General features: G+C 35.1%; 1 protein-coding gene across 1 annotated transcript in view; it reads left to right on the top strand.

Annotated features, from left to right (window-relative positions):
• The window catches only part of LOC149536957 (protein TOC75-3, chloroplastic-like), a 75,230-nt gene that overhangs the window by 18,606 nt on the left and 43,471 nt on the right, over positions 1-13,153 (top strand). The window contains exons 3-4 of the mRNA XM_089806592.1: positions 9,826-10,047; positions 10,319-10,426. Of these exons, the coding sequence (XP_089662718.1) occupies positions 9,826-10,047; positions 10,319-10,426 (330 nt within the window). The remainder of the gene's footprint in view (positions 1-9,825; positions 10,048-10,318; positions 10,427-13,153) is intronic.

The following is a 13,153-nucleotide window of genomic DNA, read 5'->3' as shown; positions in this document are numbered from 1 at the left end:
GGAGAATAGAACAAACAAAGTCTTCGTATTGCCAAGATCAGTCAACGACTGTCAAACAACAAAAATCCAATGCTTCCATTATTGGCATTCAAAAGTTGGCAAATCAACAACTTGGACGGGTTACTATGTTGGATGAAATATTAATGGATATTATTGTTTCCCTTGTTCTCGGCATTAGAAGATATATCGACAATTTGATTATTATTATCAATATGCTTCATATAACAATTTCCTAGCATTAATGAATATTATTATCAATAGGGTGCATGCGAGCCCTACTTGGTTGGCCGACAAAGTGAATGACTTGGAGACTACATGTCTTGGTGTAAACGAAAATTGGGATGACATTGATGTGGCCGTGGCAAGTTTGCAGGCTAGGTGTGTGGTTAATGGAAATGATCATGATGATGCAATTTAAATAGAAAATGGTTACTCGCAAGTTTGATAGTTAGTATTTATGTTGTCCAAACTGGTTAAACTAGAGCTTAAAGAAAATAATCCCAGCAGAATGAGGATAATTGTACATGAACATCGTATGATGTTAAGAGTAGTACAACAACATTAACATCAACGTGTACAAGTATAGATGCAGAAAAGGACAGACAGCCAAATAGAATAAGAATAGTCAACACTACTTCCATTTTATACCACGACTATGTAACATTAATTGTGTTTTAAGAGTTTCTTCATCCAATCACTCCCAGTTAGCGAAGACTTGTGAAATGTGGAAGATAAATTAACTAACGTCAACTATGTCTCTCGTAGACTGGCACTACAAATATATGTGATTGCTCACACACAATCAAGGGAGTGCTGATCATTAACGTGGATGCTCAGTGGCATACATAGAAATTGGCATAACAACGGTACTTACACATCCAAAACCACAGGATACCTAATCCCATCAATCATAAAAGGGGACAACCACACTAAAAACATGTAAATGAGCAAAGTGGGTCCACAATTAAGACTTTGAGCACCGAGTCAATAAAGTTAAGTAATAAGATACGTTTTAATGGTCTATAAACATTATATGAGATATTATAATTGATAATATATGATGTAAGATGATGCTCAGTATGTTAGTATTGATGAATATTAATTTTTAATAAGCAAAAAATGTGTTGAAATATAGATTAATGTAATTAATATATATTTATCTATATTATTTTAGAATAATGGGATCATTCTCAAAATTCGATAAGAGGGAATGACTTTAGTTTACATTTATCTATATTTAATTGGAAAGATCTTATATTGAGTATGATTTTAGTCTCTTTGAATTTTTATTTTCAATACTTACTATAAGAGATATTTGCCTTGATCTTTTCTTTTGAGAATGTTCTTGTAGGAAAAGGGAGACTGATATCAAATTTAGGGGGAGTCTGACACTTTTTAAATGGTAAAGGAGCTCAGAAGATTGATGTTCAGAGGGAGTCTGATGCATCCGTTTGAAGAAGCGGATAGAGGATATGTTTGAATTAATCTTTAATGATCTTGATCATATCAAAATCAGAGAGAGTTTTGACTTCATGTCAACTTTTGGTGTCATGCGTCTGACTGCATGATTTAATGGGCCTACCCCCTGTTCAGATTATGGGGAAATGACGACTTCCAAATGATTATCACTTGTATTTGTAGAAGTTATTGAAAGGTGACGATCTTACAATAACTTAAATCATGATATACATTTTATGTAAATGTTGAAACAGACTACGATGAACTACATCTTCTAAATAAGCAACTAAGTGTTAAATGTTATTCACTTGATGGTCCATTACATTATTGAGTACTTGGTGAATATCATGTGTTGGTATTTTGGAGACCAATACTCCTGATATTGGATGTGATATCAAACCTTATTGAGTACTTGGTGAATATCACGTGTTGATATTCTGGAGACCAATACTTATGATATTAGATGCGATGTCAAATCTTATTGAGTACTTGGTGAATATCATATGTTGATATTCCACAAGCTATTACTCAGAGTATTTGCTGAATATCATATGTGATACTTTGGAGGCCAATACTCATGATACCAAAGGGAATATGTAGAGGCCAAAGGGAATATGTAGAGGCCAAGCAACAAGAAATACCAAAGCAAGACAAACCAAAAGGTGTGAGGATTTAAAAAAAAGTTTTCTGAGAAAAATTAAAAGTAGAAAAATGGAAAAAGAACAAAAAAGAGTAAAAACTCATACTTGAAAAAATAATAACCAATGGAGAAATAATAAAGGAAGTAAAAGAAAGAAGGGAAGGACCCTTTATTAAAAGTTGTGGCAAGTTAACCCTACCAAAAGCATATAAAGGACCCACATGACAAAGAGAGGAAAATAAGTCTTAGAGGGGTTTGTACACGAACAGGAGAAAAGGGTATGCAAGTGAATTGCACATTCTGTATGGGAAAACCAATATAGGATAAAGTAAGGAACTCAAGCTATACGACATCAACAGAATTCAAATAGGCCACACTGTCTGTACAACGTGTACAAGGACTAGGATCATATATGTACACATGCAACAAGCTTACATATGATGGCAACAACATAGGTGTGCACACATACGAGGGGTTACAACCGTACGATGCCACGCGCATAGAGGAACCATACGACATACGGTAAGATTAATTTACTTAAATCTCATAGTTGGATGGCAACGTATGGATGAGTGTGCACGTATGCTGAGAAGAGAGGCCCATACACTCAGAGAGGAAGTCGACAATTGATGGAGAGGGTTGGTAGGCTGAGAAGGGAGTTATGGAGATTGAAGGATATGGTAAGAACCAATTATGGGAACCTTGAAACAGGCAACACTGCCATACGCTAGAAAGCTCAAAAGGGGAAACCATTACAAACACAAGACACCATGGCAACTTCAAGCAAATAGAAGATCAAGGGTAAGGACAAGGATGAAAGGTTTGCAACAAAAAACATCATATTTGAGAGTGTAACAAGTGCTGAATGTAGAGTGTGGTGGGATGCCACAGACAAGAATCGTATATTAAAGGTTGCACTGTGAAAGGCAGAGGTAGATAAAAGTATTTTCATGCCAATTTTTAATTTGATAAAAATTTAAAATTCAAACCAGTTCTGCATACTATGGTTCATGGCTACCACAAAACCACACACAAGTGTATAGTGAAGTATCTGCATTACTCTGGCATAGTGTCTTACTCAAAAGAATTCAGTAAAGTTTTTTGGGTGTCGAACAAAGGACACTGCCACCAAATCCTCATCTAAAATGTCCATTGGAGACAAGAAACAGTTGTTGGAGCTTATGAGCAAGCAAGATCTAACAAAGAATCAATGGTATAGTATTTGGAGCATAAACAATAGCAAAGGATTGAATAAAAGCTTTATAGCCAACTGTAAATGGTGATGTATAATGGATTTGGTGAAAAGAAAACTTACAGGGGGGAGTAAAGCATTTGACGTTTTCCTTATGGATGCTTCGACAGGTGAATGGGCTCAATGATGGTAAGATATACAACTGGGCACAATTGTTATTTGATAGGACTAAGGAGTTCTTGCAACTCAAGCACAACACATTTTACATGCCCCATCATGCTATAGCCTTGTTTTTAGATGCATTGCGCACACAAGCAACACCAAAGTATTGGGGCACCTTTATTCATACTAACATAGTGGAGCCGTGCAAGCTGGCCTATGAACTATTGGGAACTTTGAGCCCCTAAGGAAGAAGGTTAGACAAGAAAGTGCAACTAGTACACTTAGCATTGAAGAATGGAAGGAGAAAGAAGATAGCTCAGAAGAAGTTAAGGAAGAAGAGACAGGGGGACATGACACCTCCTTGAGTTCAGAGGAGGAAGGCTTTAAGATGACACCTTGCGACACTAGGGAGGAAGCAGGGATGACTTTAGAGAACATGTATCATTGTCAAAGTACCAAAGGATGGTTGACTTCATTTCATAAGTAATACACGTATTGATGTCAGAGCAAAAAATATTATAAGGACCAATTAACAACAGATAAAAAAATGAACACATAAAGGCACATCCAAGAGGAAATTTATTTTGAGCATGGCAAACTTCGCCAGCTCTAGAGGAATCAAAATTCCTCGCAAACCCCAAATTTCCACATTATGGCATTATGAGGATGAGACAATGCAGGGTTGAGCTTGAAAAGGAGTGGTTGGACAAGATTAAAGGGGTTGAGAATAAAGGAGGGGAAATTTATCTCCCGCTCCTGATTTTCGCCACCTTATTGAGGGTAAAGTTGAAGGCGTGATGAGGGGGAAACCTTTAAGGGAAGATGCCATGAGCTTGGACAGATTGCAAAATACAAAATGGCTTTCAAAATGACATGAAAAGGTGATTGAGATAAACCAAGAAGAAATTTCTCGAGGCAGGGCAGAATCTGCCTGTGCTCAGTAATCTGAATTCCTCACCTGCCTCATATTTTTGCATTGGGAAAAAAGGAGTAAAAACATGTATTAAGGCCCCAATCTGCATTGCAAAGAGGAAACACGGAATAGATGGAAGGTCTAGTGGTCGAAATCTGAAGTGTTGAAATAAAAGGCAAGAGGTGCTTCCTCTAGGCATGGTGGAACCCGCCAACCCCCAAGGCCCAAATTCTGCACCTATATGAAGTGAAGAAATGCAAGTTTGAGGCCCCTAGACTTGAGCAAAGCACAGTTTGAAGGCAATCTGATTATAAGTGAGAAGAATCAAATATCATTTGAGCCAACGTTTTTTTGAAGTAGAGATTAAGTTGAGGGGAGGATTCCGAATTCCTCTTAGCAACATAAATTCCACCTTGCCTTTATCACATGAAAACATAAATTGAGGCCTTTATAATTTGGTGAAGATCAACAAGAAATGAAAGGTTATAGGGATGGGTGAATTTGATGAAACATTGGATTTGAGGAAAAACCAAAGTGGAGAGGAAAAATCCTCTAGAAGTGGTGGTTCTGCCACTCCTAGAGGAATCCAGATTCTTCTAGTAGGGCTAATTTCCGCCCTGCATTGCTATGATTGACATCTGATCCTGAATCACCAAGGTGGTACAAAATGGAAGTATAAGAAGGGAGGAGAATAGGAGGCTAAAATAACAATTAGTTTTCATGGAGGTAAGTTCTAGAAATCCAAAATTCCTCCCACCTATCAATTTCTGCATTGCATCCATGATGCTGAAATCATAAATCTTGCCCCTCCAAATACATGAAGTGATGAGTAAAATGTGAGCATGACAAACACCAATAGAATTAAGTGAGAAAAGGAGTTCGAAAAAATTGAAAGGTGAAATTAACCTCTCTGAGTGGCAGCTTCTGCCAGCCCAAGAGGAATCCATATTCCTCCTTTGTGCTAAATTTCCATCCCAATGAGAGAGGAAGTTTGATAAAAAAATCAATAAGGTGATTTGATTAATGAATAAATAAACAAAGAAAAACCATGCAGTCAATCCCTTAATCAGGTCATGCTAGAAAGGCAAGGACAAGAATCAAATAAAATGATTTTATTGGCCCAAAAAAAGACGAGGTTGGCTCTCTAATAGACATGCCTTTTCATGATATTGGATGCCTATATAAGGAGGAGAAGCGAATTCATTTCAATATCAAAATAACACAACCATATCTCTGCGCTTGGACAGTAAATTCCTTTGCCTCTTAGCAGTGACTTCTCCATATTGAGCAGCAAGTTACCCCCCACAAGGCAGCGGCATCCTTGTAAAGACAACAAACTATCATAGGGAGAAGTGGATTGTTTAAGAGAGTAGTTTTCTTGAGGTGACAGCAAAAACATCCCGAGGGAGCAATTATTTCATCAACTTGAGACATTTAAAGGTATCAATTTGGGACAATTAAAAGCAGTTTTCTTTCAAAAATATGAGATTGAAAGGGTGGCAATATAATATATCTTGGTATACTATATTGTAAAATTCATTTAATTTCTAGATTTTAACAAAAACTTGTTTCAAAACCTGCAAGAGGAAAGAAAAATTGTCTTGGACTCAAGAAAGTCCATGCTAATTTTCTTTTTGCCTCCTTGTTTTGATGTTGATGGCTTCCTCTTTCATGAAAATTTTAAGACTTCCTACATGTTTCCTTATGAATTTTGTGAGTTTAATGAAATCTTTCCTTTGTTTTCAAGATAAATCGTTTAGGGATAAGCTTCGAGAGCAAGGAGATGATGGTAGGATCAAATTCGAATATCAAGATTAAGATAGAATCCAACAAATCAAAGATATGAGAAAGTAGATGATTTTTATCAAAACTTGGATTTCTCTTGAATTTCCTCCAAAAATCCAAGTTCATTTGAAGAATCCAACCACACGAAGAATTCATCACTTCAAGCAAGAAGTTCAAGAAACATCAAGTTTACAAGTACAAGCAAGTTCAAATCATGGCAATGAGAAAATTTCCAAGATTGAAGATGTAGAAAATTTGAGAAAATGAAGCAATTTGGGAATATGCCATCACAATTGGAGTGTTGATAATGTTGAGTGTCGAGATGTTTTTTCATGACCAAAGGATTGGTCAAGTCTTCAAGATAAGGATGTTGAGGTGGCAACCAAGTGTCTTCCAAGCTCTCCCAATCAGAAAATTCAAATATCATGTGTTCATACTCATTTAATCATATTATGCCAAGTGTAATTTTCTTATTGGCCTAGAGGATGGTGCCATCATGTAATTGGCAGATAGTTTGAGAACCCTAATCAGGGTTTGTAGAGATAAATCTTGGCCCTTAATTGTAATTGAACAACTGTAAAAGGACAAGGCCTTCTCATTTGTAAGGGGTTCGCCATTAAAACTAGAGAGGAGATTAGTAATAGAAGTAGACTAGGAGGAAACTCGATGAAATTGTTGCCATAATGCTATCAAATTAATTGATGATTCATTGTTGGTCTTTATAGTGGATTACTTAATGTTGTTTTGGAGTATTGCATGGTTTCTTCAATTCCTCATTTAGATTAGATTTCATTTTATGTTAAGTAGAAGTAGATGAACGAAAGATACTGTTGAATGGTGAAATTAGTGGTTGAGCTAGTGTCCATACTTTTTGGAACTTGCTGATTGTAAGTAACAATGCATGGTTAGTCTGTGCCTAAATTGTAAGTGTTTTTAACTTCTATTGGAGATGTTCATTTAGATTCCACCTTCATAAGGTATCTGGATGAATATATTTTAATGTGAAAATCATTCCTGCATCCATAGAAGATAGCACCCTCCTATTACTAGATCACACAACAATGCAAGGATTGGTTAGAGGCTCAACCCATCATCAATATTATCTTACATTTTTAGAATTAGATATCTTTCTGAACCCTTATTCCTTGCAGTTATTTGGTCGGAAGTGATTGAAGCAGTGGATATCCATCGAATCAATAATGTAAGTCTCTTTGTGATAACCAACATATCACAATATAAAAAATGAGTTAAGTCTGCAATAAAGAAGGAACCTTGAGGTTGTCTGATTTGATCACACAAGTCATCTACATTTTTAAGGATATGAACATCCTTATTCAAGAGAGAGTTGGAAAATTTGTGTTTCATCTTGGAATACTAAGTATTCAATTCTGTATGTTGTTGTGGAATGAAACTCACATCAACAAGATGGGTGAACCCATGAAAGCCAATTAACAGGGGAAAGGGGAGTTTGATAGTATTCCATTAAGCAAACTTTATATATGTTTCATACTGGGGATGGATTTTATGAAATTGTGGTTTGGTTAATATTGCGAGAATTATTAAAGGGACCAATATAATTAAGAGACACTATAAAGATTTCAGGCTATGCATGTGTTAATGAAGGCCAATTCCAAGGAAATATTTCTAAAGTTATTATATCGGTTCTTTAGTTTCATTATTTCATTGGCATTACTGTTAATGAAGATAAGCATTAGTAGGCTGTGAAATATTCTAGTGTGGAGATTTTTTTGGGATCATGAGAAGCTTGTATTTGTAATTGGTATTTCATTGGAGAATAACGGTGCTTATTACTGGAAACTTCAGGTTTCCATGGAAACTCCTTCGATATCATGAGCTCTGAATTTACTGTGGCTTTTCCCTGCAAAGACTGTCATTGCGTTTAGAGAAGAATAGTATTGCTGTTTGTTTCCTGGACGGAACTACATGTAGTGAGCAACCAGTGATTGGTAACTCCTCATAAGTATTTTTATTTGAGCTTACTCCTCCAATAGTAACCTTTCATTCTGTCAGTGTATGCATCTCAAAAGCTTATTGTAATTATCAGGAGACTTTCTGGTATTCACTGGAGCTGCTATCTTTCCTAGTTCGAACACTGTCTCATCCTTTCGGTGGAACTGAAAGTAATCTTTATGGTCTTGGAACAATGAATATTGATTTTAGCATATTATAGGTGCCACACATTAAGATAACTTATATGGTATGTCTGTCTTTGCTGTGTATCATTCCTTTACATGATAATTGCTATTAGAAAGGCCATTCAGTTTGTTTCCCTGAGGCATTTTGATTGTACAATTACAAGCTTTAATTTTTTTTTATCTTATGCATCATATGTCATTGCAAGATTTTGAATTGAATCCACCTAACAAATATTAGAAATTGTAGACAACGATATAATAGCAGCAGTACCAATCAAATTGTGAAGCTTTAATTTTGGTAATTTCGAATAAGGGTTATCACAATTTTACACATTAAAAAGACAAAATCTAGAGGGAAATTATAACAATAAAAACTGGGAAATACCAGAAAACATATAAAGTTTAAACTAAGACCAAAGATATAATATGACAATAAGAACAAGCTCTTGTGCAATGCAAAATGTATAATGCTTGGGAGCAATTTGCGTGATAATTGCTAAATAAGGGCTTAAAAGCATTGTAACCAATTAGGCATGTCAGGAGATCATAATTATTAGCTGTATTTTTTTAGCTTTCATCCTCATCAACCACAAATTAGAATGGAATTTAGGATTTGGAACAAACTGTGCCACATGTTCACATGTTTACCCAAAAATAATAAGATAGGGTTTCTCAATAAATTCAGTGCCAAATACTCCTTGACTATCTATGTATCATTGAGTTAAGCCCCTCAACATCCTTGATCTCCCATATTTGGAAGAGTTCCTTGATCTATTTTTTGATGCATTATCTAAGGCAAGAGGTTGATTTTAAATGATTGACATCAATGAAAGCAAAGGGATGGCATGTAACTGAAGAAAGGATTAATATCGATTCTCTAAATTGAAGAGAAAAAACCTACCGGAAATGAATTTTGATACTGTTCAAAGAGAGAAAAACTTTAGACTAACTTTACACCCTTTGTATGCTAATCTCCCTTCCAGGTAGGTCTTTATTTTTCTGTCACATTTAATCCTACACAAATGATGATAAGATGTAAATATTACTTCATAATGAGAAAAAATATTGCAAGTGGAAATGCAAGTATCAGGTCATGCCTTTTCAACGAGGGTCACCTATATATTTGCTGCAGACACTAATGAGTAGACTTCTGGGCTTGATGATCTTGTGTGATGCTTTTTACCGGTGCTTACAGCTATTAGTTTTCCATTTTGTTAACATTCTTATGTGTAAGATATTTAGGGACTCGTTTTTACTTTACTTCTCTTTATGCTTTTGATTCTCATTTTCCCATTTCGGTGATTTCTGGACATGAAGTGCAATTTAACATTTCATTGTAGAGCACAATTGCAAGACAATTTTTCTCCAGTATGAAACTTTTTAATTTGCCATGCATTATACATAATATATTCTGGATTCTGTATGTCACATTTCAATTATTGCATTTTGTTTTATTTGTCAAGTAATTCTGTCCATGTTTGTTTAACACAATTGACTCAAATTTGCTTGCACTATCCAGTTATGGGCAGGTCAAATTTTCAATATAGATGCAGGAAGGCAGGCTCTCAGAAATATAAATTCTCTTGGATTATTTTCAAACATCGAGATCAATCCTAAGCCTGATGAGACAAATGAAGGTGGCATTGCAGTTGAGGTGAAGCTCAAAGAACTTGAACAGAAGACAGCTGAAGTCAGTACAGAATGGAGCATCGTACCTGGAAGTGGGGGACGACCTCATCTGGTGAGGTTGCTTTAACAAATGAATGCTTTGTCTGTATTCTATTTTATAACTTTTCTTTGTAGGCCATGCTTTTGAACATGGCAGGTGATACATGGGACATATTGATAATTCTTCTCATCCTAATTCAAGTATTTTGTGGAATGACTTTTGTGCATTGATAATCTTATTCATATATTTTCACTTCGTCAGTTTATCATTATTTTTGGTGGCTACTTGTTTTGTGAGAATATTGCATGCAGTAGATAACATTTCCTTTATTCTATTTTTACAGGCTTCAATTCAACCAGGTGGAAGTGTTACGTTTGAACACCGAAATTTGAAAGGGCTGAATAGGTCTATTCTTGGCACTGTGACATCAAATAATCTTTTCAATCCTCAGGTATTTCATTTTTAATGTTGTTTAGCTTCCATTTCTTTGGTTTTATGTGACCAAATATTGTTGATGGTCTTTGGTGAGAGAGTTATCATAAGTACTCTGGATAGAATCTAAAAGGTATGCAGCCTGTATCAATAAATATAATTTTTTTTGAAACTTAAGCAGTGGTTCTATTCCTTGAGCTCTTCCAATGTGGAGAAGAAAAATCCTAATCCTAGTTTTCAAATGAACTGTACCCCACTCTGCTCACCTTTTTCCACAAATGAATGTTGGTTGCCATGTAATGTTTAAACTTTATATATCCACAAAATATGTCAATGCCACAGGTTTGAGGATGGTGAGCAGTAGTAGATTGCTTCATAGGACAAAGTCTCTGTAGTTGGCTTACATAATGTTGCCTTATGCACACAGCTTCAAAATGAGAGGGATTCATCTCATGAAAAGTTGCTTTTGTCCAACATTCAATGCATATTTATATTTTTGAACCAGTCAGTGAAAAACCCAAGCTGGCTCTAATGAGTGTCATTCTATATATAATTAGTGCGACATTTCAGTTTCTTTTTAGGCAAAGTGTGGGTCATCAACATTTGGCTAGCCTTCTTTCTTTGGTAGTTGGGAGAATGCAGCTTTAGTATAGAGTGGCCTGCACGTTTAGCTTAGAAGTTGAAGTAACATTATACAAGCACCTTTGATGAAGTCCTATCATAGGACAATCTTGTTAACTTCCAAAATTTCTAAGCATGCACACTACTTCAACATGAGCGAGCTTGGTCTCATGAGAAGCGTTTTTGCTCCAACTTTCAGTTCATATTTATATTTATGAATCAGAGTTCTATTTATAAGGAGGGTAACATGTCATTTCCTGTTTTAGGTAATGTTGGTTTATATATATTCTGCAAATCTATTTTCTTGGGAAAATGCATCTTTAGGATAAAATTTGTAGTTAGCATATTAACTTAATGAAGTAACAATATACAGACTCTGATAACGGTTTCTACAAAATCCAAGCCTTGGTGCTTTTTTTTTTTTAAAACTCTTTGTATGCTTCAATTTACCACAGTAGGAGATGATAGAATCTCTGCAAGCTTGTGATAATTTTTTGTATGCATTTATTCAGTCGTAGGTCTGTAGGTCTGGGATGGACAGATAAAGAGTAAATACATTAATTGAGATTGACCTGGGTAAAGCGTTTGTAAATCTAGTTCTGTTTCCTTTTGGTTTATCAAATATGGTGGTTAGTATTCTATGTAATAGAAACTTGGAAGTTAAAGAAAGAAAGGAAGACGATAGGAGAAAAAGTTGAATACAAATTAGTAAGTGTTTCTCTGGAATTTATCTAGGGAACTGAAAGCTCCTCATTGCTTCCAGGTAAGCCTTCCTTTTATTTTCCATTCACAAACAAAAGATAACAAAATATGTGCACTTCAAATTCACAAACAATAAAAACAAAATATTCAAGTTTATGAGCGAGCATCAAAATTGCCAATCGAAGGCAAATTATGAAGGATTTCATGAAGTATAAAAAGTATTAGAATACTTGTCATTGATATCAAAAGTTTGTTGATTACACAGTTAATTTATACAAAGGGTTGAAATAAGAATGTCACCATAATGACTAAACAAATGTTTTCAGACATTGATCTCTGTAATGACTACACGGTCTTCTATTTGAATTTTCAGATACATCTTTAGAATTATCATATTTCTGAAGTATACAAAGAATCTGAAAAGTCTATATCTACAGGATTCCATGTTTTTGTTTTTGACCTATGTGTTTGAAGTTGTGTCTGATTGATCAAATTATTGTCTCAAGAATCAACTCTTTGTAATCTGATTAAAAATCCTTCCTTGTGCATCTGATTTCTTTGGTCTATATTTGTAAACTTCTTGTATTAATACACAAAAAATAAGTTTCTGATGATAGAGTTTTAGAAAATACTCTTGATGCAACAGTTATAGTTGTAACTAAAGATTATCATTTAAGTTTGAAGAAGAATTAAATTGGCTGAAGGTGGGCCATGCATTTACAAGATTTGCGAAGAAGGCAGATTCAATGAATAGCCAAGGTGGAAAATTTTTGAAGGACAGTTGGTAATTGGTTGTAACTTCTTGAAAACCTCCTAATTATATGCAGTTAGCCAATCCTATTGAGACATTCTATATGTTCACCTTCATTTGGTTTGTGAGAAGTGTGAAGCGTATTAGGTATTGAATATAAAAAAAGATGGTAGAGAAGAGATTAAAAAGACTTTTTTTTAATAGTAAATGTGTGTCATATATGGTGGATCAAAAAGATCCGAACAGTACAATGGAGTAGATCAAATATTCAGAAATTGCTATTTGTTGAGGATTGATGATTGACTCATATAACAGTGATATTTTACTCTTAACATTGTGTAGCAGTAATCAGGTTTTGGATATCTATGTTAACTGTAAGTCTTGTTGATGCGAGTTTTGTATCACTTACATAACATATTAGTAATTGGATATCTGATACGGAGTATCAAACACACAATTCCTCTCTTGAAAAGTTATTGCTCATGGGACATGAGTATAACTCCAATGTTCCTTACACTTGTGGATACTCGCTGAGTTTTATCGATGTGATTTGCTGATAATCACGTAGGAAGCCTTATGCAAATTGTTGAGGATGACTTGGACTTTGGTGGGATGATGGAGATGGTGGTTTGGTTTGTGAAATATGCGGGTGGCAGATAATGTTGATGGTGC

The sequence above is a fragment of the Cupressus sempervirens genome, chromosome 10, assembly GCF_028749045.1.
Source record: "Cupressus sempervirens isolate cs-2001-9-10 chromosome 10, ASM2874904v1, whole genome shotgun sequence".
NCBI lineage: Eukaryota > Viridiplantae > Streptophyta > Pinopsida > Cupressales > Cupressaceae > Cupressus > Cupressus sempervirens.
The sequence above is the reverse complement of the archived record's forward strand: the minus strand, read 5'-3'. Positions and strand labels throughout refer to the sequence as shown.